The 27,300-nt window shown below is 38.9% G+C and overlaps 1 protein-coding gene across 2 annotated transcripts in view; it reads right to left on the bottom strand.

The window, feature by feature from the left end:
• myo7aa (myosin VIIAa) overlaps positions 1 to 19,450 on the bottom strand; it is a gene marked incomplete at its 5' end in the record, with an annotated part of 52,028 nt that extends 32,578 nt beyond the window's left edge. The window contains 11 exons of one of the 2 annotated variants that reach the window (XM_079824976.1): positions 403 to 545; positions 623 to 742; positions 1,143 to 1,219; positions 1,320 to 1,473; positions 1,586 to 1,699; positions 3,216 to 3,358; positions 3,463 to 3,584; positions 4,245 to 4,429; positions 9,877 to 10,029; positions 10,220 to 10,333; positions 19,433 to 19,450. In XM_079824976.1, the coding sequence (XP_079681102.1) occupies positions 403 to 545; positions 623 to 742; positions 1,143 to 1,219; positions 1,320 to 1,473; positions 1,586 to 1,699; positions 3,216 to 3,358; positions 3,463 to 3,584; positions 4,245 to 4,429; positions 9,877 to 10,029; positions 10,220 to 10,333; positions 19,433 to 19,450 (1,343 nt within the window). Of the gene's footprint in view, positions 1 to 402; positions 546 to 622; positions 743 to 1,142; positions 1,220 to 1,319; positions 1,474 to 1,585; positions 1,700 to 3,215; positions 3,359 to 3,462; positions 3,585 to 4,244; positions 4,430 to 9,876; positions 10,030 to 10,219; positions 10,334 to 10,958; positions 11,064 to 19,432 lie in introns of those variants that run through there. The other variant, XM_079824975.1, reaches the window with a different exon arrangement.
• Positions 19,451 to 27,300: the final 7,850 nt, after the last annotated feature.

Here is a 27,300-nt window from a genome sequence, read left to right as displayed (position 1 = left end):
AATCCTGGCTTAATCTAAACCCTGTCTGAGAACCTGGGCTTATTTTTAATAATATTTAATATATAAATTTCAAAGCCAACAAGTCAAGTCAAGCCAACATTCTCTGAAAAGGAAACTTAGAGGTAGAGCTTAAGAAGTATTTACATTTTTATGAGAATTTATGAGAAATTATTTTTCTGTTTGAAATCATATGCACTGATGAATTGTACACAATTAGATCAGGAAAATGCATTAAGGTTTATTTTGATTTCAATTTCACTAAAAATCTGTCATGAACCATCATATGCATGATGAGAATAAGTGCTCAATTTGCAAATCATTATTTTAATGTGTAACAGGGGCACTATATGTAGTGTTTTCAGAATTTTTGCTGTATATAATTGTGAGAGTGATATTTTCTACCTGTTAACTGTGAAGTTCTCAAAGCCGAATATGTCGAGCAGGCCGATGGATCTCCGCACCACTTTGAGCTCAAGGGATGGAGGCTTATAAATGGCTGCATTGATTTTCTCAACAATCCACACAAACAAACGTCCATATATACCCTAAGAGACACACAGCTAGTTATATACTGCTGCCAAACCGGATTAAGTGTGTAGATGAAAGTGTGAGATGGTTTTACCTTGACAAAGGCATCTCGCACATCCAGCGCCTGCTCAATACTGAGAGGAGTGGACACCGTCTCTCCACGGGTTATTATGGTTCGGCTGGTCAAGCAATTCATCAGGTCCTTCAAGTCCACCTATGAAAACAATAATACAGACATTTCAGCTGTCAAAGTCATTTTCCTTATACAGCATATTATTATAAATCACTGAGAAATGTATCAACTTATGCATACAATTTTTTGTGGAAAAAAGTTATATTCATGAGAAGATTTTTAGGAAGTATTTTTTTGACCCTGTAGAAATCTTAAATGCATCACAGTACTTGTTCCATGTTAGTCACCAGAGGGCGCACAAACACCATACTGATCTTGCACATTCTTGTACAAGAACAGTTAAATGTCAGATACCTCAAAGAATAGATTCTAGATTCATTCATTTAAAAGATTTATTTAGCATCCATTTTATGGATCCATTTTAAATGCATCACCATAACATCAGACATTTCCTTTATGACTTCATGATTTAGTGTCATACCTCTAATAAAACGGCAGCAGTGGTGAGATTTGAGCAACGCACGACCTCACAGGCATCCAAATTATCATACGTGCGAGCTGGGAAGTAAGTTTACAACACCATTAGTTGTTAAATACACAATTTCAGGCTATTTTGAACTAAAAAAGTAATGGCCAAAATTTGTCCCAGCAAACTCACCCTCGTAGCTCAGGTTGCCCATGTGCAGAATAGCGGCTAGCAGCTTGGAAATCTCCCAGTTCTCCTTGTCCGTGAACATGAGGACCTTCATGGCCGAACGGATGTTTGAGTATTCCTTCTGATCATCACGACCGTCACAAACAGTGCAGTTTCCCTGAGTTTAGACAGGTCAAGGTTATATTATCTGTATATCTGAAGTACATTGTCAACTTGTATTCTACACAGCAATATTAAAGCCTTAAAGAACATTGAAGATCATCACTCACAATAGTAAGGTAGGTGTAGTCAGTGGCTTTACCCAAGCCTAGTTTCTTCTTCTGGTCTGGAGTCATTCCCTTCAACATACAGTAGAAAACGTGGTAGTTTCTCTCATCACGGGCCTGAAATAGTGGAAGAAAAGATGATAATTAAAGAACTTTCACAAATAAGTTTCACAAATGTTGTTGTTTGGACACAAATGTTGGTTTTTATTTTAATGGTAAAAATACAATATAATGATATTTTGAGAAAACCTACCAGGCACAGGTGTGTGTGTGTGTGTGTGTGTGTATGTGTATGTAGATAGATGTATACTGTATATATTTAGAAACTGGGATAGATTCCAGCCCTATGACCCTAGAAAGTCGTATAAGGATCACTGAATGAAATGATTAATATATTAATGGTAATGCAATGTTCTGCTCGTTTACCTGGTTGGCAAGCTGACAAGGTTCCAAAACCCCTCTAAAACCAGAAAACCAGACTATTTTTTTGCAGTGTTTCTCTAGAAATGTGTACTCCAACATAGCCTTACTGAAACCAGAATGCAATGTTTTGAAATGTCATAAAAACCTACACTACTGTTCAAAAGTTTTGAGTCTTAACTTTTTTTATTTACCAAGGACATGTTTATTGATCAAGAGACATTTATAATGTTACACAAGATTTTTGTTCTAATAAACACTGCTCTTTTGAACTTTATATTCATCAGAGAATGCTGAAAAAATGTATCATGGTTTCCACAAAAATATGAAGCAACTGTTTTCATAAGAAATGTTTCTTGAGCAGCAAATCAGCATATTAGAATGATTTCTGCTGCTGAAAATTCAGCTTTAAAATAAAATACACTTTAAAATATATTCAAATGGAAAACTTTAAAATTTGCAATATTATTTCACAATATTACTGTATTTACTGTAATATTACTATTACTTTTATAAATATAGTCTTAGGGCCCTATTTGAACGATCAGAGCACATGGTCTGAAGTGCATGGCACAGGTGCACTTAGTGCGTGTCCGAATCAACTTTTGCTAGTTTAACGTCGGAAAAAACGGTCTGCGCGCCAGGCACATGGTCCAAAACGGTTGTACCTAGTCTCTTAATGAGTCATGGGTGAGTTTTGGCCGTAACGTGCAATAAACCAATTAGAGTCTCATCTCCCATTCCCTTTAAAAGGCAGTTGTGCTTGCACCATAACGGATTCACTATTTACATGGTGGAATTTGCGAGAGGAAAGACTGAACGCTTCTCCAGAGAGGAAAACTGTTATTTTTAATATTTAAACATGTTTGTGTGCTGCTGCACGTCCCTGTGTGTGTAATAAGCAGAGTGTATGCGTGTTGTGCACCTGCCTCTAGGCGCATGTTACTAACGTGCCCTATAAATAACACAAAAAATATTGTGCCATTGACTTTAGACCAGGTTTTTATTTGTCAATGCCGCAGTCATTTGTTATTTAAACAACGTGGTGCTGGACGTGAAAATGATAACTGCGTTGGGCTGAAACTAGCAAAAAACATACCGGTTGTATGATAGGGCCCCTTATGAGCATAAACAACTTTTTTCAAAAACATAAAAATAAACTTTTGAACGCAAATGTATTAGCCAAAGTATTCGGATTCAAACTTGTTCATACCTGTCGACACACTCTGGATTTCTCCAGAAGGTACTGCTCAATCTTTGCTCCCTCTATGGCTCCTCTTTTGTTAAAGTGGATGTCGATGTACTTCCCAAAGCGGCTGGAGTTGTCATTACGGATGGTTTTAGCATTCCCAAAGGCTGTTGGGTAAAATCATTAAACTAACCAGAATGTAATCCTCTTGTTTCTCACAGAGTTGTGGTTTCTTGGCTCAAACCCCTCCAGATGGTCCCAGTTCTCTTACCTTCTAAGATGGGATTCGCCTCCAGCACCTGCTGCTCAATCCAGGAGTGCTGCCCACTGATAGCAGCCAAAAACTGTAGAATCAATTTGGTACTTTCTGTTTTTCCTGCTCCAGACTCACCACTGATGGGAAAATATACACAGATAAACATCACTCTTAAAAATAAAGGTTCCAAACTGGGTTTTTGCAGCGATGCCATTAAACATTTTTAGTTCTACAAATAACTTTTCATGCAACAGTTTCATAAAAGAATAATTGTATGTGTGTGTATGTGAAGAACATTTTCAAAATCTGAAAACCCTTTTTCCCACTATAAAGAACCTTTTGTGCAATGGAAAGATTCAGTGGATGTACATCACTTACTAACCCTCAAGTTGTTTTAATTTTTGGGTGGACACTCCCCTTAAGGTTGGGTCTAGATGGAAAACCTTGTTCTAGGAAACTGATTTGCACTTGCTGCTAACAAGGTATTTGAGATTTGGGAGTGGAGTAGCACTGTCAACAGCATCAAAAATACTGTCCTGTACTTTGTACTAGTAGAAGTGAGATCAAAGTTGGCATTAGGTTTAAAATAACTAGGGTAATGTGTAGGTCGGGATCAGGATTGGCCTTCAGGTCAGGGATAAAGTAAGGCTTAGGGATAGGCTCAAGAAAAGGGTTCAGGTTAACCTTTAGATATCCAGTTCCTAAATAATAGATAGACAGACATAAGTCTTCCCATCAAGCTTTAATGGAAGTACTCACACTAAACGTTGCTAAAAGAGTCTTCCAGATTTTCACACCTTATTATACAACACTGGTCTTTGTTGTTGCGTTGCATGTTGAAGTAACAGTTGTCAGCGATGGCAAAGATGTGTGGAGGCATCTCTCCGATTTTCTTGTTGGTGTAGAGGCGAATCTGGTCTGCCGTATAGATGGGCAACAGCTGATACGGGTTTACAGCCACTAAGATGGACCCGGTATAAGTCTATGAAGGACACAGAAATAGAGTTGAAGCAGAGGGACTTGAGTCGAAATGTTTGTTTCTTTATTCTTGAATGGACCAAACGATGTAAAAATGAATAAAACATCTTCTTAGGAACGTAATTCTTGTCATCAAGACATTACGACACTGCAGAATAATGTAAGGCAAAAATAAACCACTTGTTTTTCTTTACTTTTACACAATATGAATAGTTTAGAGCATGTAGAGGACATGCAGATATCAACAGTCATGTTATGGCACAAGACAGACAGTCATATTGGTTAAGAGGCACAGCGAGTGAATATGACAATGAGAGGAGAGTGCACAGGCGTCTTGCTTTTTGGAGGGTGCTGTTACAGTGGGATGTATCAGTGTCCTGTTACTGCAGACCTCAGAGCCATGTTGAAATGGAGAATCGTAATGAAAATACACTCACTCAAGAGTGAGGCAATGAACAGCGAGCAGCCATGCGTGTGATAATGATGTCTGCGTACTCACCCGACCGCCACAGTTAGTCTTCATATAGAGAAAGAGAAGAGAAGAGAATATAACCAGAGCAGATAACTGAGGGGAGTTATTAAAGGGGAGTTATTAAAAACAGGGTAGATAAAGCTCTAATTTATTTAATTCATTGAACAGGGCAACAAACCACTTTTGTCTTTGCGATGGCCATTATAAAACAGAAATACCATATTATTTATTCCAATTAATAATATTTTTATTAATGTATTTATTTTGACACAATAGTTGTGTCGAAATAAATATAGATAATATAATAGTTATTATATTTATTTATTTGAAATTTAATTATTAATTTGGTATTGAGTAACAGATCAAATTAGTGGACCTGAATAATTATTTTATTCATTTAACTCATTGAACAGGGCAGGAAATCTTTCACAATGATTAACTGAAATATCCCATTATAATTCCAATAAATATTTATTTGTTTGTTTGTTTGTTCCTGTTAGCAAAGGACGCAATAAAGCCGGTCCCTCCAGCCGAGATGAGGTCAGGGTTTAACAGCCCGTACTTAATCTTACCCAAGAAGACGGTGGGTTGCGGCCGATCTTGGATATGCGTATCTTGAATCGGGCCCTTCACAAGCTTCCGTTCAAGATGCTAACGCAGAAACACATCATCATGTGCGTTCGCACCCAAGATTCGTTTGCAGCGATTGACTTGAGGGACACGTACTTCCATGTCTCAATCCTACCTCGACATAGAACGTTACTGCACTTTGCATTCGAGGGGCAGGCATATCAGTATAGTCCCTGTCGCCCCGCATCTTCACGAAGGTCACGGAGGCTGCCCTTGCCCCGCTAAGGGAAGTGGGCATTCACATCCTCAACTATCTCGACGACTGGCTCATTCTGATTAGTTGTGGGAACACAGGGACCTGGTACTCAGGCACCTCAGTCATCTGGGGCTTCGGGTTAACTGGAAAAAGAGCTAGCTCTCCACTGTGCAGGGTATCTCGTTTCTCGGTATGGAGTTGAACGCGGACAACATGACAGCGGGTCTCACAAACGAGCGCACCCAGTCGGTGCTGAAATGTCACCGTACTTTCAGCCCCTGATCAGACCTTGCCTTTCTATTAGCCGGCGTGCCCCTAGAACAAGAGTTCAGGCATGTAGTTGTCACAACAGATGCCTTCAGAATTGGCTGGGGTGCTGTATGCAATGGGCACACAGCCTCAGGCTCCTGCACAGGACCTCGACTGCAGTGGCATATCAATTGCCTCGAGTTGCAAGCAAAATTGTTGGCCCTGCCTCGGTTTCGACCATTGCTGCAGGAAATGCACGTACTGGTCTGGAAGGATGGTCACGTCGCATGTCGCAGCTTGCCCACCATCTTTTCCTCTGGAGTCAATCATGCAACCGACGTGTTCTCTGACCTGATGCTCCTCACGACTGCCCCTCCCTGGCAGATTCCCCTGAGGAAGGACCTGCTTTCTCAGGGACCCGTGGCCAGACCTCTAGAACCTCCACAAGTGGTCTCTGGATGGGACACAGAGGACTTAAGTGGTCTACAACCGGCACTATCACTCAAGCTAGAGCCCCTTCTACTAGGCACGCTTATGCATTGAAATAGAGTCGGTTGAATGGTGTTCTTCCCATCAGGAAGACCCTCGTAAATGACAGATTTTACGCTGTGCTTTTGGGTTGGAGCGAAGGCTGTCTCCCTCCACCCTGAAAGTACATGTTGCCGCTACTGCTGCACATCACGATGCAATAGATGGTAAGTCCATGGGAAAGCACAACCTGGTCACCAGGTTCTTGAGGAGCACGAGGAGACTGAATCCTTCTCAACCCTGCCTCACCCTCTCTTGGGACCTCTCTGTTTTTTTAACATCCCTACAGAGAGCACCCTTTGAGTCATTGCAATCAGTTGAGATTAAGGGTCTGTCTCTTAAGACAGCACTCCTGACTGTGCTCACATCCATTAAGAGGGTGTGGGACCTGCTGGTATTTCAATCAGTGAAACGTGCCTAGAATTCGGACCGGCTGACTCACGAAACCCTGGCCCGGATATGTGCCCAAAGTTCCCACCACTCCATTCAGGAACCAAGTGGTGAACTTGCAAGTGCTGCCCCCGGAGGAGGCAGACCCAGGCCTTGCGTTACTGTGTCTGTTCTCGCCCTGGATGTTTTCGTGGACCGAATGCAGAGCTTCAGAAGCTTAGAACAGCTCTTTGTTTGCTTAGGAGGCCAGCAGAAAGGAAAGGCTGTCTCCAAACAGAGGTTAGCCCACTGGATAGTGGATGCCATCATCTTGGCGTACCAATCCCAAGGCGAGCCATGCCCCCTTGGGGTGAGAGCTCATTCCACTCTGAGTGTTGCATTCTCCCGGCTCTCTGGTAGACATCTGTAGAGCTCCAGGCTCTGCGACACATAACACATTCGCGAGACTCTACAATCTCCAAGTGGAGCCGGTTTCTTCCTGTGTGTTGGGTACAAACAGGAAATATGTGGCTGGCTCGTAGTTTCAGTGGCAGCACCATTCCCCTCTCATAGGGGGATACGAGCACCTTATGCTCTCCAGGTGAGTTCCCTGCTTGGCGAACCCTGGATGGAGTTCCTCTAGCATCCTTTTTCTGTTGGTAAACCTGTGTCTTTCCCTAGGCAGATTCCACTCTGTCCATGTCTGTATAGGTATTAATTCCATCCCAGTTAAGGCAGGATATACAGCAGAGATCTTCCATATGTAGCACTGCCCCAAGGGTCAGTCCATATGTGTAACTCCACGTTACCTCCCTGCAGACAGGATGTGGTCTCCGTAGCGTCCCTTTCCATCTGGAATAGGCGTGCTTAACCCAGTGTTATCCAACTAGTTGTGGCTGTATAAGGGTATAAGAAAGGAGCAGCAGCTATCGACATCCGCCTTGAAAAGTTCTGTCCTTCCGTCCCATAAGGCACAGAAGTCTAGGCGACTAACATGGTGAGTTGGGAAGGGGCAGCGGTTGTGGTGCTTTCCATAGGGATCCAATTGCGTCAGTCAGTTCTGATGTAACATCAAACTTGACTGACTGATAAGAGGAAACTGAGATGTTACGTCCAGCCGCCCTAACCCCTGTGCCACCGCTGAACGGCTGGGACCCCGTCTCGGTTCCTCGGCACAAAACTTTTTTGTTACCATTCAAAGGTGATTAGGCGAGATCCCATTGTGTCAGTCAGTTCCGAATGGGAGTTCCATCAGTATATATATATATATATATATATATATATATATATATATACACACTCACCTAAAGGATTATTAGGAACACCATACTAATACTGTGTTTGACCCCCTTTTGCCTTCAGAACTGCCTTAATTCCACGTGGCATTGATTCAACAAGGTTCTGAAAGCATTCTTTAGAAATGTTGGCCCATTTTGATAGGATAGCATCTTGCAGTTGATGGAGATTTGTGGGATGCACATCCAGGGCACGAAGCTCCCGTTCCACCACATCCCAAAGATGCTCTATTGGGTTGAGATCTGGTGACTGTGGCGGCCATTTTAGTACAGTGAACTCATTGTCATGTTCAAGAAACCAATTTGAAATTATTTGAGCTTTGTGACATGGTGCATTATCCTGCTGGAAGTAGCCATCAGAGGATGGGTTCATGGTGGTCATAAAGGGATGGACATGGTCAGAAACAATGCTCAGGTAGGCCTTGTAATTTAAACGATGCCCAATTGGCACTAAGGGGCCTAAAGTGTGCCAAGAAAACATCCCCCACACCATTACACCACCACCACCAGCCTGCACAGTGGTAACAAGACATGATGGATCCATGTTCTCATTCTGTTTACGCCAAATTCTGACTCTACTATCTGAATGTCTCAACAGAAATCGAGACTCATCAGACCAGGCAACATTTTTCCAGTCTTCAACTGTCCAATTTTGGTGAGCTTGTGCAAATTGTAGCCTCTATTTCCTATTTGTAGTGGAGATGAGTGGTACGCGGTGGGGTCTTCTGCTGTTGTAGCCCATCCGCCTCAACACGGTTGTGCGTGTTGTGGCTTCTCAAATGCTTTGCTGCATACCTCGGTTGTAACGAGTGGTTATTTCAGTCAAAGTTGCTCTTCTATTTGCTTGAATCAGTCAGCCCATTCTCCTCTGACCTCTAGCATCAACAAGGCATTTTCGCCCACAGGACTGCCGCATACTGGATGTTTTTCCCTTTTCACACCATTCTTTGTAAACCCTAAAAATGGTTGTGCGTGAAAATCCCAATAACTGAGCAGATTGTGAAATTCTCAGACCGGCCCGTCTGGCACCAACAACCATGCCACGCTCAAAATTGCTTAAATCAGCTTTCTTTCCCATTCTGACATTCAGGTTGGAGTTCAGGAGATTGTCTTGACCAGGACCACACCCCTAAATGCATTGAAGCAACTGCCATGTGATTGGTTGATTAGATATTTGCATTAATGAGAAATTGAAAAGGTGTTCCTAATAATCCTTTAGGTGAGTGTAAATATATACAGTATATATGTAAATCGTTTTGAATAACTGATAATAAATATAATCGTTTTGAGTAACTAACTAATATATACTGTATATACACACACACACACACACACACACACACACACACACACACACACACACACACACACACACACACACACACACACACACACACACACACACACACACACACATATTGCTTTGAACTAGTCTTATATTGAATTAGAAGACCTGCATAAAATTATTATTTCTTTTTTTAATTTAATTTATTTTATTTTATTAAAGAAATAATTAATAAAATAATACTTTTATTCAGGTCATTTACATTAATACATTTATTAACTAATCTAAGACCGTCAATAGAAACCTCAAAACATACTTTCCATTCCATTCCATTACTATCCACCTTCACATCTGGAGTTTTCATTAATCGTATGCTTATGTAACAAAACATAGACCTTCAATACTACGAATGGACAGCAGGACTTACATAGATGAGATGCTCTCTGTAGCGGATGAGAAGGTTCCGGAGGATTCCCGCCTCATTCAGATCCCCCAGACGAATCATGTCCTCCACCCCGTGGATTGAGGTGGGGTGCATCGGCTTGATGTTCGTGGCATTTTGGGGAGAGATCCAGTGTTCCTGAAAAGAATGCAGATTCATAGATTCAATGCAAAAGAAAACACACCAAAGAACTTAAGAAGAATTATTAGTTCCAAAGTCACATGTCTAGTCTTTATATGAAATTAAACAAATCATGGTAGATCAGCCAGACGAAGAGCAGCTTTTCAGCCCAACAGATCAGCAGTGATTGCTATAATCAATAACTTACATTTCCTTCATCATCCAAGACTTGGATCTGACCAGAATCACAGAGCTTCACCACGGCTCCGATCGGGACCTCAAATTCCCGGCCTGTCTTCAGGTCCAGCCAGACATAGTCGCCCTGAAACACATTTCAGACCATCAAGCATCAGAGCAGTATTATTTTAGATCTGACGGACATCCTATTATAGTTTTAATTATAATTTTTTATTTAAATTTTCATTTACATTTTCGGTAATGTTTTAGTAATTTTGTTGTGTTTATATCATTTTTAGTAGGTTTTATTAATGTTTAAAGAGCTTTTTATTAATTTTTATTATTTTTTATTTCAGTTTATTTTATGGGTTTAGCTAACTAATAATAACCCTGCATCACAGAGTTTATTATTTGTAAATGACAATCTGAAGACATCACTTTGTTCAAAAACCGAATACTGAGATGCTGTGACATCATCACCGCATGATGTAACTCAAAAAGTGCTGCAAACTAAAAGTCTGATCACTTAGTAAAGTACCAGCACACCTCTCCTCAACAACATGTACATGTATGCATTCAGCAGGTGCTTTTATCCAAAGCAAATTAAGCAATTCAAACAAGACGAATACTTTACTACTTAGTGTTAGATAAAAATTAATGCAAATGTAAATGCACCAAAATATAATTCCAACAAGACATTTCTCCAAATAAAACAAGTCATTAATATCATATGAATGGGAAGAATTTGCACGGCAACGCTCCACACATACCGGTAATAGAGTGCTGTGTTTGAACACAGTGTTGACATTTCGTAATAAGGCCCACTTTGCCTGATCCTGCTCGTAGAGTTCGACGTAATCCCGACGCTTGTACATCCTCACGAGATCAAACTCTAATCCATGCAAATGGCAAGACTCCAGACCGAGAACGTCTGATATACTGCACACACATCCACACCCTCACTTCCTCAGCAGGTGTATGAGCATTAAAACTCGCCGCCCAGAGACCCAGGATATCACAAAAAAAAAAAACGTTTCCTTCTGGTCCGACAACAGGACAAAAATAACTGTAGGGACAAAAACAGGAGTCCAAATTGTCTGCACTGCGTCCTGAAACACACAAACTTCTCGGGCTCCTCTACGTCATCATTTGCACAAAGGAAACCAAATCTGAGGCCCAAAGCTGCTAGTGTGGACCGTTCCTCTCTGTATTTATTGCTCCATTCACTTTCTTGTTCTTTAAGTTAGTTTTTGTCTGCTGTTTCTATTCTTGTTTGTGTATATGGTGTCTGTCCCCGTCTTTCCTGTGAGATAGGGTTGGTCATTGCATTAGGTGTGGAGGTGGATACCCTGTTAATATGGAGCTTTTTAATTAACTAAATATCCCCAAAGGCAAATCAATACAGGTAGAGGGAGAACCCAACACCGTTTGGCTGCAGCTGTCACGTCTGAGAAGGCAGCATTGCCAGCAAGCATCGCTGATACAATCCTAGCAACGATACACGGCTGAATAATTCATGCCAAGACAACAACTGCATTGTTAGCTCACTCCTCCTCTCTGTCTTTCATTATCAAACCTCCTAACAGACTATCAGAGCCGATAAAACAAAAGCACTCTGGGAAAGAAATGTGTCAAGCTCAAGTTTTCATTGCGTATTCACAAGTGTGAGTGCAGAAACAGAAACTAAAAAAAATAATACATTTAATTGTGTACATACAAACAATACAGCCCACATAGCAAATGCTATATAATACTATAGATCAAATGTCACCATACCAACATGGGTTACTATCTTGACTGCAAATAATTTCTATTAAATTGTCATAATATAATGATAAAAAGGAGCTTTTTGTTCATTTACACAGCACCGCCTTTGTTTTCAACATTGATAATAATAAGAAATGTTTCTTGAGCAGCAAATCAACACATTAGAATGATTTCTCAAAGATCATGTGACACTGAAGACTGGAGTAATGATGCTGAACCTTCAGCTTTACATCACATGGATAAATTACATTACATTTTATTAAATAGAAAGTTATTTTTAAACTTTGATATTAATCTTACTGTATTTTTGTTGAAGTAAACGTGAGCATTAAAAAAACATTTTATGTTCAAAAACAGACCACAGACTTTGAACAATAGTGTACATATTCACACATGAATGACACTCACCGAAAATAATGAATCGGCTCAATGATTTCTGTTTGTCCAATCCACCAAGTGCTCAAATGCAACAAGACATTTTCAGACTTTTACTCAAAAGGTCTTTTTTTAATCAGCTGTAACTCTCTAATATAAAAAGCAAGTTTTGGTGACTATTTCGACTAGAATATTGTTTATGACATTATGTATTGAGCCCGCCAACTGCACACAGCATATCAACTCCTGAAACAAAGTTCAGTTCAGATCATTGGAAGAATATTTAGAGAATGGACCTCTAAATAAATACCCCTGCTATAGATATGAGTGTTTCTTCTGTAGAACTATTGGGTGATCCAGTTCAAACGAGATGAAAACAGATAATGGTGAACATTTATAGCCGTACAGGTACAGGTGTATGAGATAGCAGCGCAGGTAAATTATTCAGCAAGTGCAAACGATCAGCACGACGTTCAGTAACAAGGCGAATGACGTTTGTGTTAGTTAGAGATGCATTATCCCGACAAACAATACTGCGGTACTACAGTTACTATAGGTGTAATGAAACAGGATAAAATTCATGGATGTGTATCATAAAACACTCTGCAACCTAATCTGAAATACATTAGTGAGCGGCAGCACAAACAATAAAAAAGAAGCCTGGCCGCATCAGTTTCTTAATGTGGCTAGGCTACCTATAATGTTGACCACCGAGTTTATGTGAGCTCATATACACGTAAGGTCGCCCCCTCTTGGCAACAACTGGTCATATGTTCTATTTTTACATGCATGCATATGCTTTGCAAAAAGGGAAGTATTTTGAACTTGTGATGAGTTCAAAACATTTTGCTGAGTATATCCCAAGCATTATAATGTCAAATTTTCATATTTTCTATGCAGGCAATGCCAAACTTTAAGTGTTTGGTTAACTTTTGAGGAAAAAGAAAAGAAAACAAAGAACTGTTCAACCCGCTGACCCAGAATATGAGCAGTAGCCTTATCCTGATGCTTCATTTGGCACACAAGGACAGTAAATCATCTTGGTCTTGGCATGAAGTTTAAAACTTGGTCTGGATTGGTATTAATTAGCATTTAAATGACAAATTAGGCAAAAGGTCAAACAAAACAGATAATTTATGTTCAAAAGGACAGCTGGTATTTCACTGCAACCACCATTAAAACGCTGCCAAATTTTCCACCTCAGTGCACAGTTATTGCCAAACGGTGACATTGCAGCATAAAATTCATATGCCATGCCAAAGCAATTAAACCATTTTGCATTCAAACCTACTTAAACCATAAAACACTCTCCTCATAAGCTGCACCTGTAAACCGGTGTAGATGTAGCAAGCAAATATTTATAGAAAGCATAAATATGTGCATGCTGGTCTCTTGGCTCTGCATGCATGACTGCACTGCACTCACTCAGAGGGAGTGTCTGTTATGTTGGCCCCGCCCACTTGTAATTCTCTTTGAGTGATGTCATTGGTTGGGCACTTAATGGGCTGGAATATGTACATCAGACTGAAATGCATTCATTAATCAATGCTAATTAATTAAGATCCATACAAAAAGATGGTAAAATCAGAAACTAAAACTAAAAGTATTAAAAATGTTTTTTATTAATTGAAATAAAGCAGAAATAAAATAAAACATAAATATTAAATGAAAAACTTAAACTTAGAAAGATTTAATATATTTTATGAAATAAAATAGGTTAAAGTACTAAAGTTACTAAAATTGAAATAAAAATAAATTAAAGATAGATAGATTTTTTTAAACTAAAGAAAAATATTAATAAACATGATAAAAGCACATAACAAAATTACTCAAAATTAAACAAAAATTTAAATGTAAATTAAAATATAAAATAAAAGCTGTAAAAAAATATTCAGAATATTAAATACCATAATACTATATAGATAAAAATACAGTGTATGGAAAAAAACAAGGAGTTGCTCCTTGAAATGTAGGGTGAATAAAGACTGTCAAGAACATACCCAAGGTCATATTTCAGCCCAAAATCAAAAGAAAAATATAAGCAAAAAATTATTAATTATATTTTGCATAAAAAGTAAAGCCTATAAATTAACCATGAATATTTGTGCATTTTTACATTATTTTAATGGTGAATACGCACATTTTTCACCAACATTTTTCCCTCATTACTTTCAATGGTAATGCTCATTACATTACACTGTTTAAATTACATGATTTGCTTACACTTTATTTTAAGGTGTTCTTGTTACTGTGTAGTTATACAATTACGTACTAAGTAATAGTAACTATACATGTACTTATATATAATTAGGTTTAGGGTTAAGGTTTGGTTTAGGGTTAGTTGCATGTAACTATGCATAATTGACTGTTATTACTATAGTAACTACATGTAAAATGTGTAACGGACACTGTAAAATAAAGTGTTACCCATAATTTTATTTAAATAAACAATATAATGGCAGTACACTAAATACTACTGATGAATAAAGGACTTTCCATTTAAATGTATTTTTCACAAAGTTTAAATTATGATACAAAAAGTCTTCATTTTCATACTGCAAAATATAATTTCCCTCTTATTTTGGGGTATATCCTCTGGAAATGCTCTCATGAGATTCACCTTTTATGATTTCTCACTCACAGGCAATCCCACTATTATGAAATGAAACATATGTGGCATCTCTTGTTTACTCATATTAAAAGTCCTATTTTCAACTAAACCATGTATGCCTTTAATCCCCAGCCTTACCTGTACTAATGTAGGATACTTGTAGCTCAGTCTGCGTGTTTGCAAATCCCTTCCCTGTGCTTTGGCCCCCTTCATCTCCATTGTAAACCCATTCCAAACACACTGTCCTGTTATGGCATCTGCTGACCGCTAACCTCTCGTTTCAGTGTTCTTTCAAATTACATAAATCACCACAAGAGTTCGTTCCACTGTGACAGTCAGAGGCGAGATGGTTCCCTCATATACCCTCATCAGCCCATGAATGACCACATCCTTGTCCTAAAAATGAGGTCCTGTCAGCAGCGATTAGTGACACAGAAAGGCAGATGAGAGGAGTTCTTCATGAGGTTTGCACTGCACTGACAGATCCTACAGACGTAGAGCCAATAGACCAGCAAGTTTACAAAATAACCAACAAAAACCCTGTAAAATTAACCCTTGTTATTTCAGTCGTGTTTGCAAGTACATTGCCTATGCTGGACATAGATTTGTAGATGTCAAAGTACTGTAACTGTATATAGCGTCTTTTTCAGTCAAAAACTCCAGTTACGAAAATGTTTGTTTTAGCAGTGCTTTTGTATGTACATATTTAAAAACTGTATTAGTCAATTTTATATTCAATTTGAAAAAAAACATCCATCAACATTTTTGTAAGCTGTAATAAAACAATACTAACATAATAAGAGAAGAGTCACTGTATAATGAAGAAACACTCTAAAAAAATGCTGTGTTAAAAATAACCCAAGTTGGGTTGAAAATGGACTAACCCAGAAATTGGGTTGTTTTAACCCATCGATTGGGTTGTTTTAACCCAGCAATTTAAAAAAAAAACCCAAATGGGATAGTTCACCCAAAAAGAGACTTGATCGCTTTATATGCTGAAAATATTTAGTTTAGGCTTTTATTCGCATTTAAACATTGATCAGCGAACATAAACAGAAGCTCAACCAGAACAAACCTCATTGGTTCTTGCGAAAGCTCAAACGTGCTCCATAACACACGAGAATGAACCTCATTAGTTCTTGCGAAAGCTCAAACGTGCTGCGTAACACGAGAATGAACCTCATCGGTTCTTGTAGAAGCTCAATCCTGCTGCGTAACACAAAAAACGAACCTTATTGGTTCTTGCGGAAGCTCAAACGTGCTGCTTAACACAAGAACGAACCTCATTGGCTCTTGTGGAAGCTCAAACATGCTGCGTAACACAAGAATGAACCTCATTGGTTCTTGTAGAAGCTCAATCCTGCTGCGTAACACAAAAACAAACCTTATTGGTTCTTGCGGAAGCTCAAACGAGCTGCGTAACACAAGAATGAACCTCATTGGTTCTTGTGGAAGCACAAACGTGCTGCGTAACACAAGAATGAACCTCATTGGTTCTTGTAGAAGCTCAATCCTGCTGCGTAACACAAAAACAAACCTTATTGGTTCTTGTGGAAGCTCAAACGAGCTGCGTAACACAAGAATGAACCTCATTGGTTCTTGTAGAAGCTCAATCCTGCTGCGTAACACAAAAACAAACCTTATTGGTTCTTGCGGAAGCTCAAACGAGCTGCGTAACACAAGAATGAACCTCATTGGTTCTTGTGGAAGCACAAACGTGCTGCGTAACACAAGAATGAACCTCATTGGTTCTTGTAGAAGCTCAATCCTGCTGCGTAACACAAAAACAAACCTTATTGGTTCTTGTGGAAGCTCAAACGAGCTGCGTAACACAAGAATGAACCTCATTGGTTCTTGTGGAAGCACAAACGTGCTGCGTAACACAAGAATGAACCTCATTGGTTCTTGTAGAAGCTCAATCCTGCTGCGTAACACAAAAACAAACCTTATTGGTTCTTGTGGAAGCTCAAACGAGCTGCGTAACACAAGAATGAACCTCATTGGTTCCTGTGGAAGCTCAAACATTCTGTGTAATGAAAGAATAAACCTCATTGGTTCTTGTGGAAGCTCAAACGTTCTGTGTAACGCAAGAATGAACCTCATTGGCTCTTGAGGACGCTCAAAGATGCTGAATAACATGAGAATGAACCTCATTGGCTCTTGAGGAAGCTCAAACATGCTGCGCAACACGAGAATGAACCTTCCATTCACCACAACTGATGTGCGAGTTGATGAACGTTTATATGTGAATAACCTAAATTAAATCTGTTCATCATATAAAGCGATCGAGTCTCTTCAGAAAATTTGGACTAAACCACTCACTTCATATGGATTAGTTTTATGAACTTTTTGATGCATCAAAGTGGTAATTGCGTAGCTGTCAACGGTGGGACAGAAATCTCTCAGATTTCATCAAAAAGATCTTCATTTGTGTTCCGAATATGAACGAAAATCTTACAGGTTTGGAACGACATGAGGGTGAGTAAATAATGACAGAATTTTAATTTTTTGGGTGAACTAACCCTTTAAAGGTCCCATGGCATGGCATTTTTCTATTATTTTATAATGTTTCCTGAGGTGTACTTATATTGTTAGTATGATTTTTACATCATAAAATGTCATAATTTAGAAATAAAAGGCATTTTTTCTATACTGCTGTTTGCCCTGTGGCTGAATGCCCTGCTTCAAGAGGCGTGTCTGCTGTGAGACTTCAGTAAAAACGCCCACTGTTGTGATTGGCTGACATCTTTGCATTTTAAATGAGCGGAGGGGGCGTGGTTTAACGAGGTCTACGACGCACAAGCTGCTGCCAGAGAGACGGATGGACCTGAGTTCACTTCTCATCAGTTCTCTCAGCATGTCTCAGTTCAGTGTGAACTGTTGTAGTTACTAGAATATACTCCAGGTTATTAGTTTATTTCTAGTCGGAGGGGCTGTCACTCATGTCAGAAAGTTAGTAACTTTAGTAAATTATGGATCAGCGCTGACTCGAGACGCGATCCGTTTAGAACGATTCAGTCCGATTTGGTGAACTGGTTCGGTTCACTAAAAAGAACCGATTCAAAAGAATGATTCGTTCGCGAACCGGACATCACGGAGACGGAGCGATTGCTAACAAAGTTATTTATAGTAACTACTGAGTTATGAGAGCGCTGTCTGTCAGCGCGAGTTTATTGTGTTTGTATCTGAGAGTTCTGAATAAACACGAGTCCCATTTACGCCGAGTCCGTCTTCATCATTATATACAGCAATGTACCATTACAGCGAGATGAACGAGTTAGTAAGTGTTGAGTATAGCATTATTTCTAGATATGTTCCAATCATATGATTAGCGTCAGTGACGCGCATTGAGTAACGTTACACAGCGCAAACAAAGACACAACAGCAGTAATCGAATGTAATCCAGTTTATTGTGGGGCTAGGCTGGCTAGCTAGGTCGGGGATGTTGAAGGCCGAGCTTCGGCGTGTGTGAGGTTTATCTCTAAAGACGTGACTCTGCTGGTGTTGAGCAGAAAAGACTATATGCACATTTAAGAACAGATAGACGCGACGAGGACGTACAAAAACACTGACTCACAAGATAGAAAACACCTTTCTGTCGGGAGAGAGAGAAGCCGCAGCGTGTGCACGAATAATAAATAATTAGCTACACATAAGAAATCACTGATCACAGATCAGAAGGAACTGAAGAAAGACTTCTGTTTTCATTTGTACATCCAAACACTGAGAAACTGCCAGCGTTCACTCGTTCACAACCCATGATCTCTGGAGCGTTTGCATGGGCGTGCCAGATTCTCTGGGCGGAGGAAAGGGAGGAAACCGTTCCTGCTTTGACGTCAAACCAGGAGACTTCAGGATTGGCTCGTCTGGCCTGTCATTTTCTCAAAGGCAGAGAAAGACAGCCAGAACTCGGTTTTACACCGATCAACATTTCTATCCACTTGGGGACAATATTCAGGCTAGGGGAACTCAAATTAATGTTGAAATACCTCATAAAATGAAAATTTCATGCCATGGGGCCTTTAAGGTTAGTCTCAGAGGAGCTCTAATAAAGAAGTAAACGGGACAAACAGCAGAAAGCTAAATTCACAACCCGCTGACAGAACAATGCAGATTGACATATTAATGAGGGCAGAGGTAGCGTATGTGGTACTGAGACCCTGATCAGATTAGAGATAATTAGTTAACAGCATTTAGGATCTCCGCTCCACTGAAGCAGCTTTATTCCTGGACCGAGTGTTTACATGTGTGTCTCAATGTCAAATCACTGATGTACCCAACTGACCTCTACAGGCACCAAAGAACAAAACACATTCACAGCCAGCATGGCACTAGCTAACACTTGTTTCTCATATAACACTCACTCATATAACACTAAAGTTTCTCATACATTAAAGAAATTATTCCAAATAGACACATGGTCCAGAGAGTTTGACCCTGTGTGGATCATGACACATTCAGTGTTCATGAAGACATTAAATATTTGTGTACCTGCTGTAGAATGACCATGACTGTGGTGTCTGTGTTTCCTCCTGGACATCAGACGTCGCCCCACGAGACCCTGAAAAGGGCCACACATGAAGATTAGTGCTACACAAAACACTCATACATTATGCTTATTATACCCTGTTAACAATCAAAACATTAAATCTGCAGACTTTCTTTTAAATAGCCGTGGCGCTCATGTATCATATACCAACAAAATGCTTCTGGGCGACACAAACACACAGTAAAGCACAGAGCATTCGAATCAGATCTGTGTGACACTTGACCTGAGAAACTTATGCACTTGATGATTCATTTCAAATTTTACTCTACAATTTAACTTTACACCATTGCTTTATTTTATTTGTCTATACTATTTGTTCATTCAATAGAGTAATTATTTGACTTTTTTTTATCTAATTTTTTATTTGACTTTTATTTTATGTTTTTTAACATCCATCCATTTCTGTCTGTCTGTCTGTCTGTCTGTCTGTCTGTCTGTCTGTCTATCGTTAAAATTAATTTGACACTATTTCTTTATTTTATTTGTCTATATTATTTGTTTACTCAATTTGTACAAGAAAGATAGTAAGAAATAAAGAATATAGATATTCGGGTAACACTTTACAATAAGGTTCATTAGTTAACTACATTAGTTAACATGAACTAATAATGAACTGCACTTATAAAGCATTTATTTATCTTTGTTAATGTAAATTTCAACATTTACTAATACTTTATTAAAATCTTGTTAACGTTAGTTAATAAACTGTGAACTAACATGAACAAACCATGAACAGCTGTATTTTTATTAACTAACGTTAACAAAGATGAACAAATACAGCAACAAATGTACTGCTCATGCTTAGTTCATGTTAGTTAATACATTAACTAATGTTAACTAATGACCATTATTCTAAAGTGTTACCGATATTTTCAACCCTAACCACCAATGATTTATTTTCCATTTCTCACTATTTTTAATCATCTTTAGCTGTTTTACTATACAAATATGACAAAAAATATTATACAAATATTGCAAATAGTGTTTCATTTAATATGAGGTCATAAGCTGCATGTATAAAACATAATAGAATATTATTCATAAGAATAAAAAAAAAATGTTAGATGGAGTGCAACATGGCAATTACTCATATAATTTTGTCTTGCACATTCAACTGAAATTTAATATACTGTAAAGTTTAAAGTGTATTAAATTAAAGCATTGAAAAGTCAGATAAACATACACAGTTAAATATATTAAAATCGGCATGAAATGGACATTGCTTCTTCCCTATAAGTATAGGAGTGAAACAGTTTCTTGAATGAGAAAAAGGCGGGGCTTGATTTTGTGGGGAACTGATTGGATGGTTGTGATTTGCTATTGGTGGATCTCATGTGAGGGACAGGTTGTCCCGCCCTCGTGCCAGTAAACACGCCATCAGAAAAGAGATGGGAGGGGAAGTTCCATTTCGAGATTTCGAGATTACGAGGCACATTAATTAAAATAAAATAATAATGATGTGTACGGACTTAAAGACTTAAAGTCACTCTGTACTTGGTTTGTGTTTCGTCATTTACTGCACAGCAGTCATGCTGATTTAATGATGTTATTCAACGGGACACACGACACTGAAATACAAGCATACACGCATACACACAAACACACAACGCCACTGCTGACATTGAGCTCTTAAGAACCTGGTGAACAGAAACAAACAATAACCATATCAAAAGCAAGAGCAGTAAATTAAAGTGCATCAAAAAGGAAAAAAAGGAAAACAAACAGAACAATAGCAGCAGTAAACATTCTCACGCTAAATTATTTAACCGTGGATGACCTGCTTCACATTTCCTCTATTTAACTTCCCTTTGACAACAGCTGACCTATGACCTCATATAAACATGATCTCTTTAAGCCATCTTTATGAAGACAGATCTATCTATCTATCTATCTATCTATCTATCTATCTATCTATCTATCTATCTATCTATCTATCTATCTATCTATCTATCTATCTATCTATCTATCTATCTATCTATCTATCTATCTAAACATCCATCTATCTATCTATCTAAACATCCATCTATCTATCTATCTAAACATCCATCTATCTATCTATCTAAACATCCATCTATCTATCTATCTATCTATCTATCTATCTATCTATCTATCTATCTATCTATCTATCTATCTATCTATCTATCTATCTATCTATCTATCTATCTATCTATCTATCTATCTATCTATCTATCTATCTATCCATCCATCCATCCATCCATCCATCCATCCATCCATCCATCCATCCATCCATCCATCCATCCATCCATCCATCCATCCATCCATCCATCTATCTATCTATCTATCTATCTATCTATCTATCTATCTATCTATCTATCTATCTAAACATCCATCTATCTATCTATCCATCTATCCATCTATCTATCTATCTATCTATCTATCTATCTATCTATCTATCTATCTATCTATCTATCTATCTATCTATCTATCTATCTAAACATCCATTCATCCATCCATCCATCCATCCATCCATCCATCCATCCATCCATCCATCCATCCATCCATCCATCCATCCATCCATCTATAGTAACTAAAATGTTTTAGTTAACCCTGGTCCAGACCCTGGTGTAGTTCCTGTAAGTCTAACTGGTTATTCTGGGCCGGACATGCAGGGCGACTGGGATAAATGTGCTGAATAGAGCAGCATCCACATGGACATAAATATTTTATAGTCTAATTAAACCAGCTGACGTCTGGGAATAAAGACTGCACACTCTGGATGCACGGGATAGGGGGAAGAGCCGAGACAGGGGTTAAACAGAATAATAAATACGGGACAGGGTCTGTGTGTTGAAGAGCCACCACACATTTCTTTTTATTTCCCTCACAAAAGCACTGTGGTGATACCATGGTATCAAATATCATGCTACTTTGATATGTACCATAGAACTGAACGATGATCATATTTATCAATTACCATTTAAATTCTAATAAATTAAATAATAAATAAACAAACAAACAATTTTACATTTAATGTTATAATGCTACTATGTGCATTCTCTTGGCGGCTAGTATGAGACACTTGTTGCACACTGCAGTAAGATAGATCGATATTAGGCATGGTAAAACATGGTACTTGCAGTAAATCATGAAAACGAGATTTAAACAGTAAGTCAACTGTGTTGAGCTATATGACAATGATTAGTTTTCTGTCAATTAATGTATCCAAACAGTTGCTCACCTGTCTAATAAAACACATAATATATTAAAATGTATTTGGTATTTCCATGGTTTCGAGGAAATCATGGGTAACGCGGGTATGATGTCATTGATAGGCGACACACGGACACGGTCCGTGTCCTGGTTAAAATTGCTTATTTCTCTGGAAACATTTGGGATAATGTGAGGGCACAAGTCAACAAAATATATAACATTGCTCTAGTGGTTTTGGATATTTTACTCCAAAAATCTTACATATTGTGCCTTTAATTTTATAAATAAAATCATTTTAAACTTGAAGTAGAAAAAAATGCAGGGGTGTCTATTACTTTTCTAGGTGACTGAACTTCCTTAAAGGTTACTCTCTGATTACATCAGCGTTGTGTTGTACATCCAATAAAACCACTACAATGATGCAGCCTAAACCTATTTATCAACACAAATGCAATTTAATAATAAATTAATAATTTCAAACTGTGACCTTCAGACATAAAACCTGTCTGCATTTAAGTGCTGATGAATATATAAATAAAAAGCTAAAAGAGCAAACATGTGAAAAACTCCCTGAAAAAATGTCATTAACATTAAAACTCACTCATGATGCCCCCTATTGAGATGGAGGCCTTCTTGCTTCAAGATTAGGATACGTTTAAAACATTATTTGGATCAGGCCAAATTAAGAACTTCTTAGTCCAAAATCCACAGGGTGCCAATCTGATTCCCGTTCTGACCCATGACAGGACAGATTAAAGCGGCCAAATAAATTCTTAATGCCCAAACTACCTATAAAGGACTATTTTAAATTCACAGCTGATCTTTAGATTTATCTTTTACTGCTAATGTAGCAAGTTTGAAGTTTCACAAACAGGTAGATCAACATATACACTGTATTTACACTGCAAATAATGGATTTCTTATGATAGGTTCTATATATTGTGCTGGCTTCAAATATCAGTGCATTATTAATTAGATGTTGTTGCTGTTATTTTTTGGCAAAAAAACTCAACAGGAGAGCAAATTCTGACAAGCCAGAGGACAAACAAAATGCTGAAAAGCAAGAAAAACATGCAAACCTCAATGAAATCTGTGTCTCGCCCTTGAGAAGACACTTTAATTTAGCACATCAGACAAAGTTCTCCAGTTTCACTGCGTACAGTCATCTCTATGAATCTAAGACCCACATCTGGTATTAAACTGTTTGTAAAGGCCGTGATAGTGAGTTACAGAATGCTTTGTGAATAATGCAGTTTTTTGTAAAGTAAAAAAAAAAAAGATGGACATTATTACATCTAATTACTCCATAATTACATCATGCTATTGACAGATTTACTGATATACATCCATAAGCAGGTATAGCAACTCTAACAAAAAAGTAGCCTACAATGGACATGGGAATATATTTAATGAATGAATAAACAAACAAAGTTAAATTAAACGGTAGAAAATGCTTTTCAGTAGTAAGATTAAAACCTACATGAAGGACAAACACTGGTCACTCACCACAACGCAGGAAAGACTCTCTTCAGTGGGTTTCCAGACATCCACACAGGTGCGTCAGATGCAGATGAAGAATGACTCTGGATGAGGAGCACAGGCCTGTGTCGCCTTCTGAGTGTAACACCTGCCTCTACTTGTGTATAAGAACTATGGGGTTAGCGACACACTCTCCTCTCATTCACGGTCACTGATCCTTCACGGGAGGGAGGAGTCAGGACAGACACCGACGTAATGAGTGACAGGAGGGAGCAGAGAGACACACAATCTTACATAGGAAACATTCTCTAGACATGCAAGAGATACACTAAATAAAAACACGTCCCACAATCAAACTCTCGATGCAAATGAACATTCAGTATTTTACAAGTGACTGCATTAATGATGAAAAGGTCACTGCTTTCCGGGCCATTTGATTTGAGATGTGAATTTACTGCAATGAAACCCGGAGATGACTAGTTGATTCTCCACAATGCCTCTGATAACAGACGTCTATTGTGGTACATTTCCAGAGATGTGCAACCATTTTTGTGCAAGTCTGCCATATTAAACAAGGAGTTACAAGTAAATATTTTTGATGTTTACTTATGTTTTGAAAGAAAAAGTATCTTAAGTTCACCAACGCAACATTTATGTAGTCAAAAATACTGTAATTACAATTTCAAATAATTGTAATTTATTCCTGTGATCATTGTTCAGCATAATTTCTCCAGTCTTCAGTGTCACACGATCCTTCAGAAATCATTCAAAATCATTCAAAATATCTTAATTATTCCCAACTATCTGTCTGTCTATACAGTATACACAGATCAGCCATAACATTATGACCATTAATATTGTGTTGGCCCCCCTTTTGCTGCCAAAACAGCCCTGACCCGCTGAGGTATGGACTCCATTAGACCCCTGAAGGTGTGCTGTGGTATGCTGGCACCAAGATGTTTTTAGCAGGTCCTGTCAATTGCAAGGTTGCGATTGAGATCTGGGGAATTTGGAGGCCAAGTCAACACCTCAAACTCATTGTGCTCCTCAAACCATTCCTGAACTATTTTTGCTTTGTGGCAGGGCGCATTATCCTGCTGAAAGAGGCCACAGCCACCAGGGAATACCGTTTCCATGAAAGGGTGTACATGGTCTGCAACAATGCTTAGGTAGGTGGTACGTGTCAAAGTAACATCCACAAGGATGGCAGGAGCCAAGGTTTCCCAGCAGAACATTGCCCAAAGCATCACACTGCCTCCACCGGCTTGCCTTCTTCCCATAGTGCATCCCATATAGCCAAAAGATTCCTTTCTCCGCCTCTTCAGCCAGATCTTTTAAGGCCTTCCTGACCGCGCCAGAGCTAGAGCTGAAGCCAATGTCCCTCCGGAAACGGCTGGTCACATAGCATTCCAATACCAGGTCGTGACTTTTTCTGCCCGTATGCCTCCTGTACTGCTTCCTCCCAGGGCACTGTCAGTTCCGATAGCACCACCTGCTTGCTCGTCTCGGACCACAACACAAGGTCCGGTCTAAATGTGGTTTGCGAGATAAAAGTGAGGAACTGCAGTCGCCTAACTCTAACTCTTAAGGCTCTGGGGCTTCTTGTTTGCCACCGCCCTTGCTCTTTTTGTGCATTCTGCCAACTTCTTTAGCACCTGGTCATGGCTGCCAAAGCAGTTTTGCACCCACACAGAATGTGATGGAGGGTTCCCTGAGCTGCTTTGCACAAGCTGCAGATTTCTTCAGCCCCAAACCACTGTGCCAGGTTAACCGGGCTAGGAAGTGTGTCGTAAGTGGCTCTAATAATGAAACTTAACCTGTCTTGGGGAATTCTCTAAAGGTCGCTCCAACTGACTGACCTTGGCAGGATGTCGGCCCACTTTGTCCACTGGCCTTTTGACCTTGGCCAACAGATTTCACAAGAAGTCTTTCCTCTTCCCCTTACTTCTGTAACCACTAACTTTTTCCCGCTCATTTATAGATGCTTTTGACCAGAATTAGCGTGGCTCACCCCAGCCAAGACCCTTTCTTCCCTGCTGGGTTTTTCCAACGAACTCTTGGTGCTTCAGGTTGGCGATGGTGTTGTTGACGCAGTCTGCCTTCCACTTCCCGCTGGCCTGAACCTTGGCACCAGCGCACACACACACACACACACACACACACACACACACACACACACACACACACACACACACACACACACACACACACACACACACACACACACACACACACACACACACACACACACACACACACACACACACACACACACACACACACACGGGACCCTGGACGACAAAACCAGTCATAAGTCGCACGGGTATATTTGTGGAAATAGCCAACAATACATTGTTTGGGTCAAATATCCTTTTTTTTATGCCAAAAAAAATCATTAGAATATTAAGTAAAGATCATGTTCCATGAAGATATTTTGTAAATTTCCTACCATAAATATATAAAAAATGTATGAGTAGTAGTAATATGACTTGCTAAGGACTTCGTTTGGACAACTTTAAAAGGTTATTTTCTCAATATTTCGATTTTTTTGCACAGATTCCAAATTTTCAAATGGTTGTATTTCAGCCAAATACTGTCCTATCCTAACAAACCATACATCAATGTAAAACTTATCTATAAAAAAAACCCTAAAAAACAACAACTGGTGACTGGTTTTGTGGTCCAGGGTCACAAATACGCTTATTATATAAACACTTTTTTCATGTTAGATGCAATTAATCGTGATTAATCGATTTGACAATTCATGATCATGGGGACCCCACCCCATTCAAAACTTGTGCAGGAAAGAAAACTATAGGCAAATAACTGAGCATTCATAAACTTTATTTCATTGTGTGAAATGGTGAGAAAAACACAATCAAAATATACAAAAAAATAAGATTAAAAATACATCACAGAATATGATCAAGAGTTCTTTGGCTATTTCACCCGTTCTGAAAAGGCACATCTATTAATCTGTAAACAACAGACAACAGGCACTGCACGGAAAGAAATTGTAAAATTTAAAGCAAGACATCAAATGAAAATAATTCATAGTGATTGTAAAATGGCACAGCTGTAAACAGTGTCTTGGCATTCTGTATCAAACGGGGAAAAAGCAGAGGATAATTTTTGAATTTGGCTTTATGATGATGTTTTT

The sequence above is a fragment of the Gobio gobio genome (genome assembly GCF_949357685.1).
Source record: "Gobio gobio genome assembly, chromosome: 9".
NCBI lineage: Eukaryota > Metazoa > Chordata > Actinopteri > Cypriniformes > Gobionidae > Gobio > Gobio gobio.
This window is presented reverse-complemented; position numbering and strand designations above follow the sequence as displayed.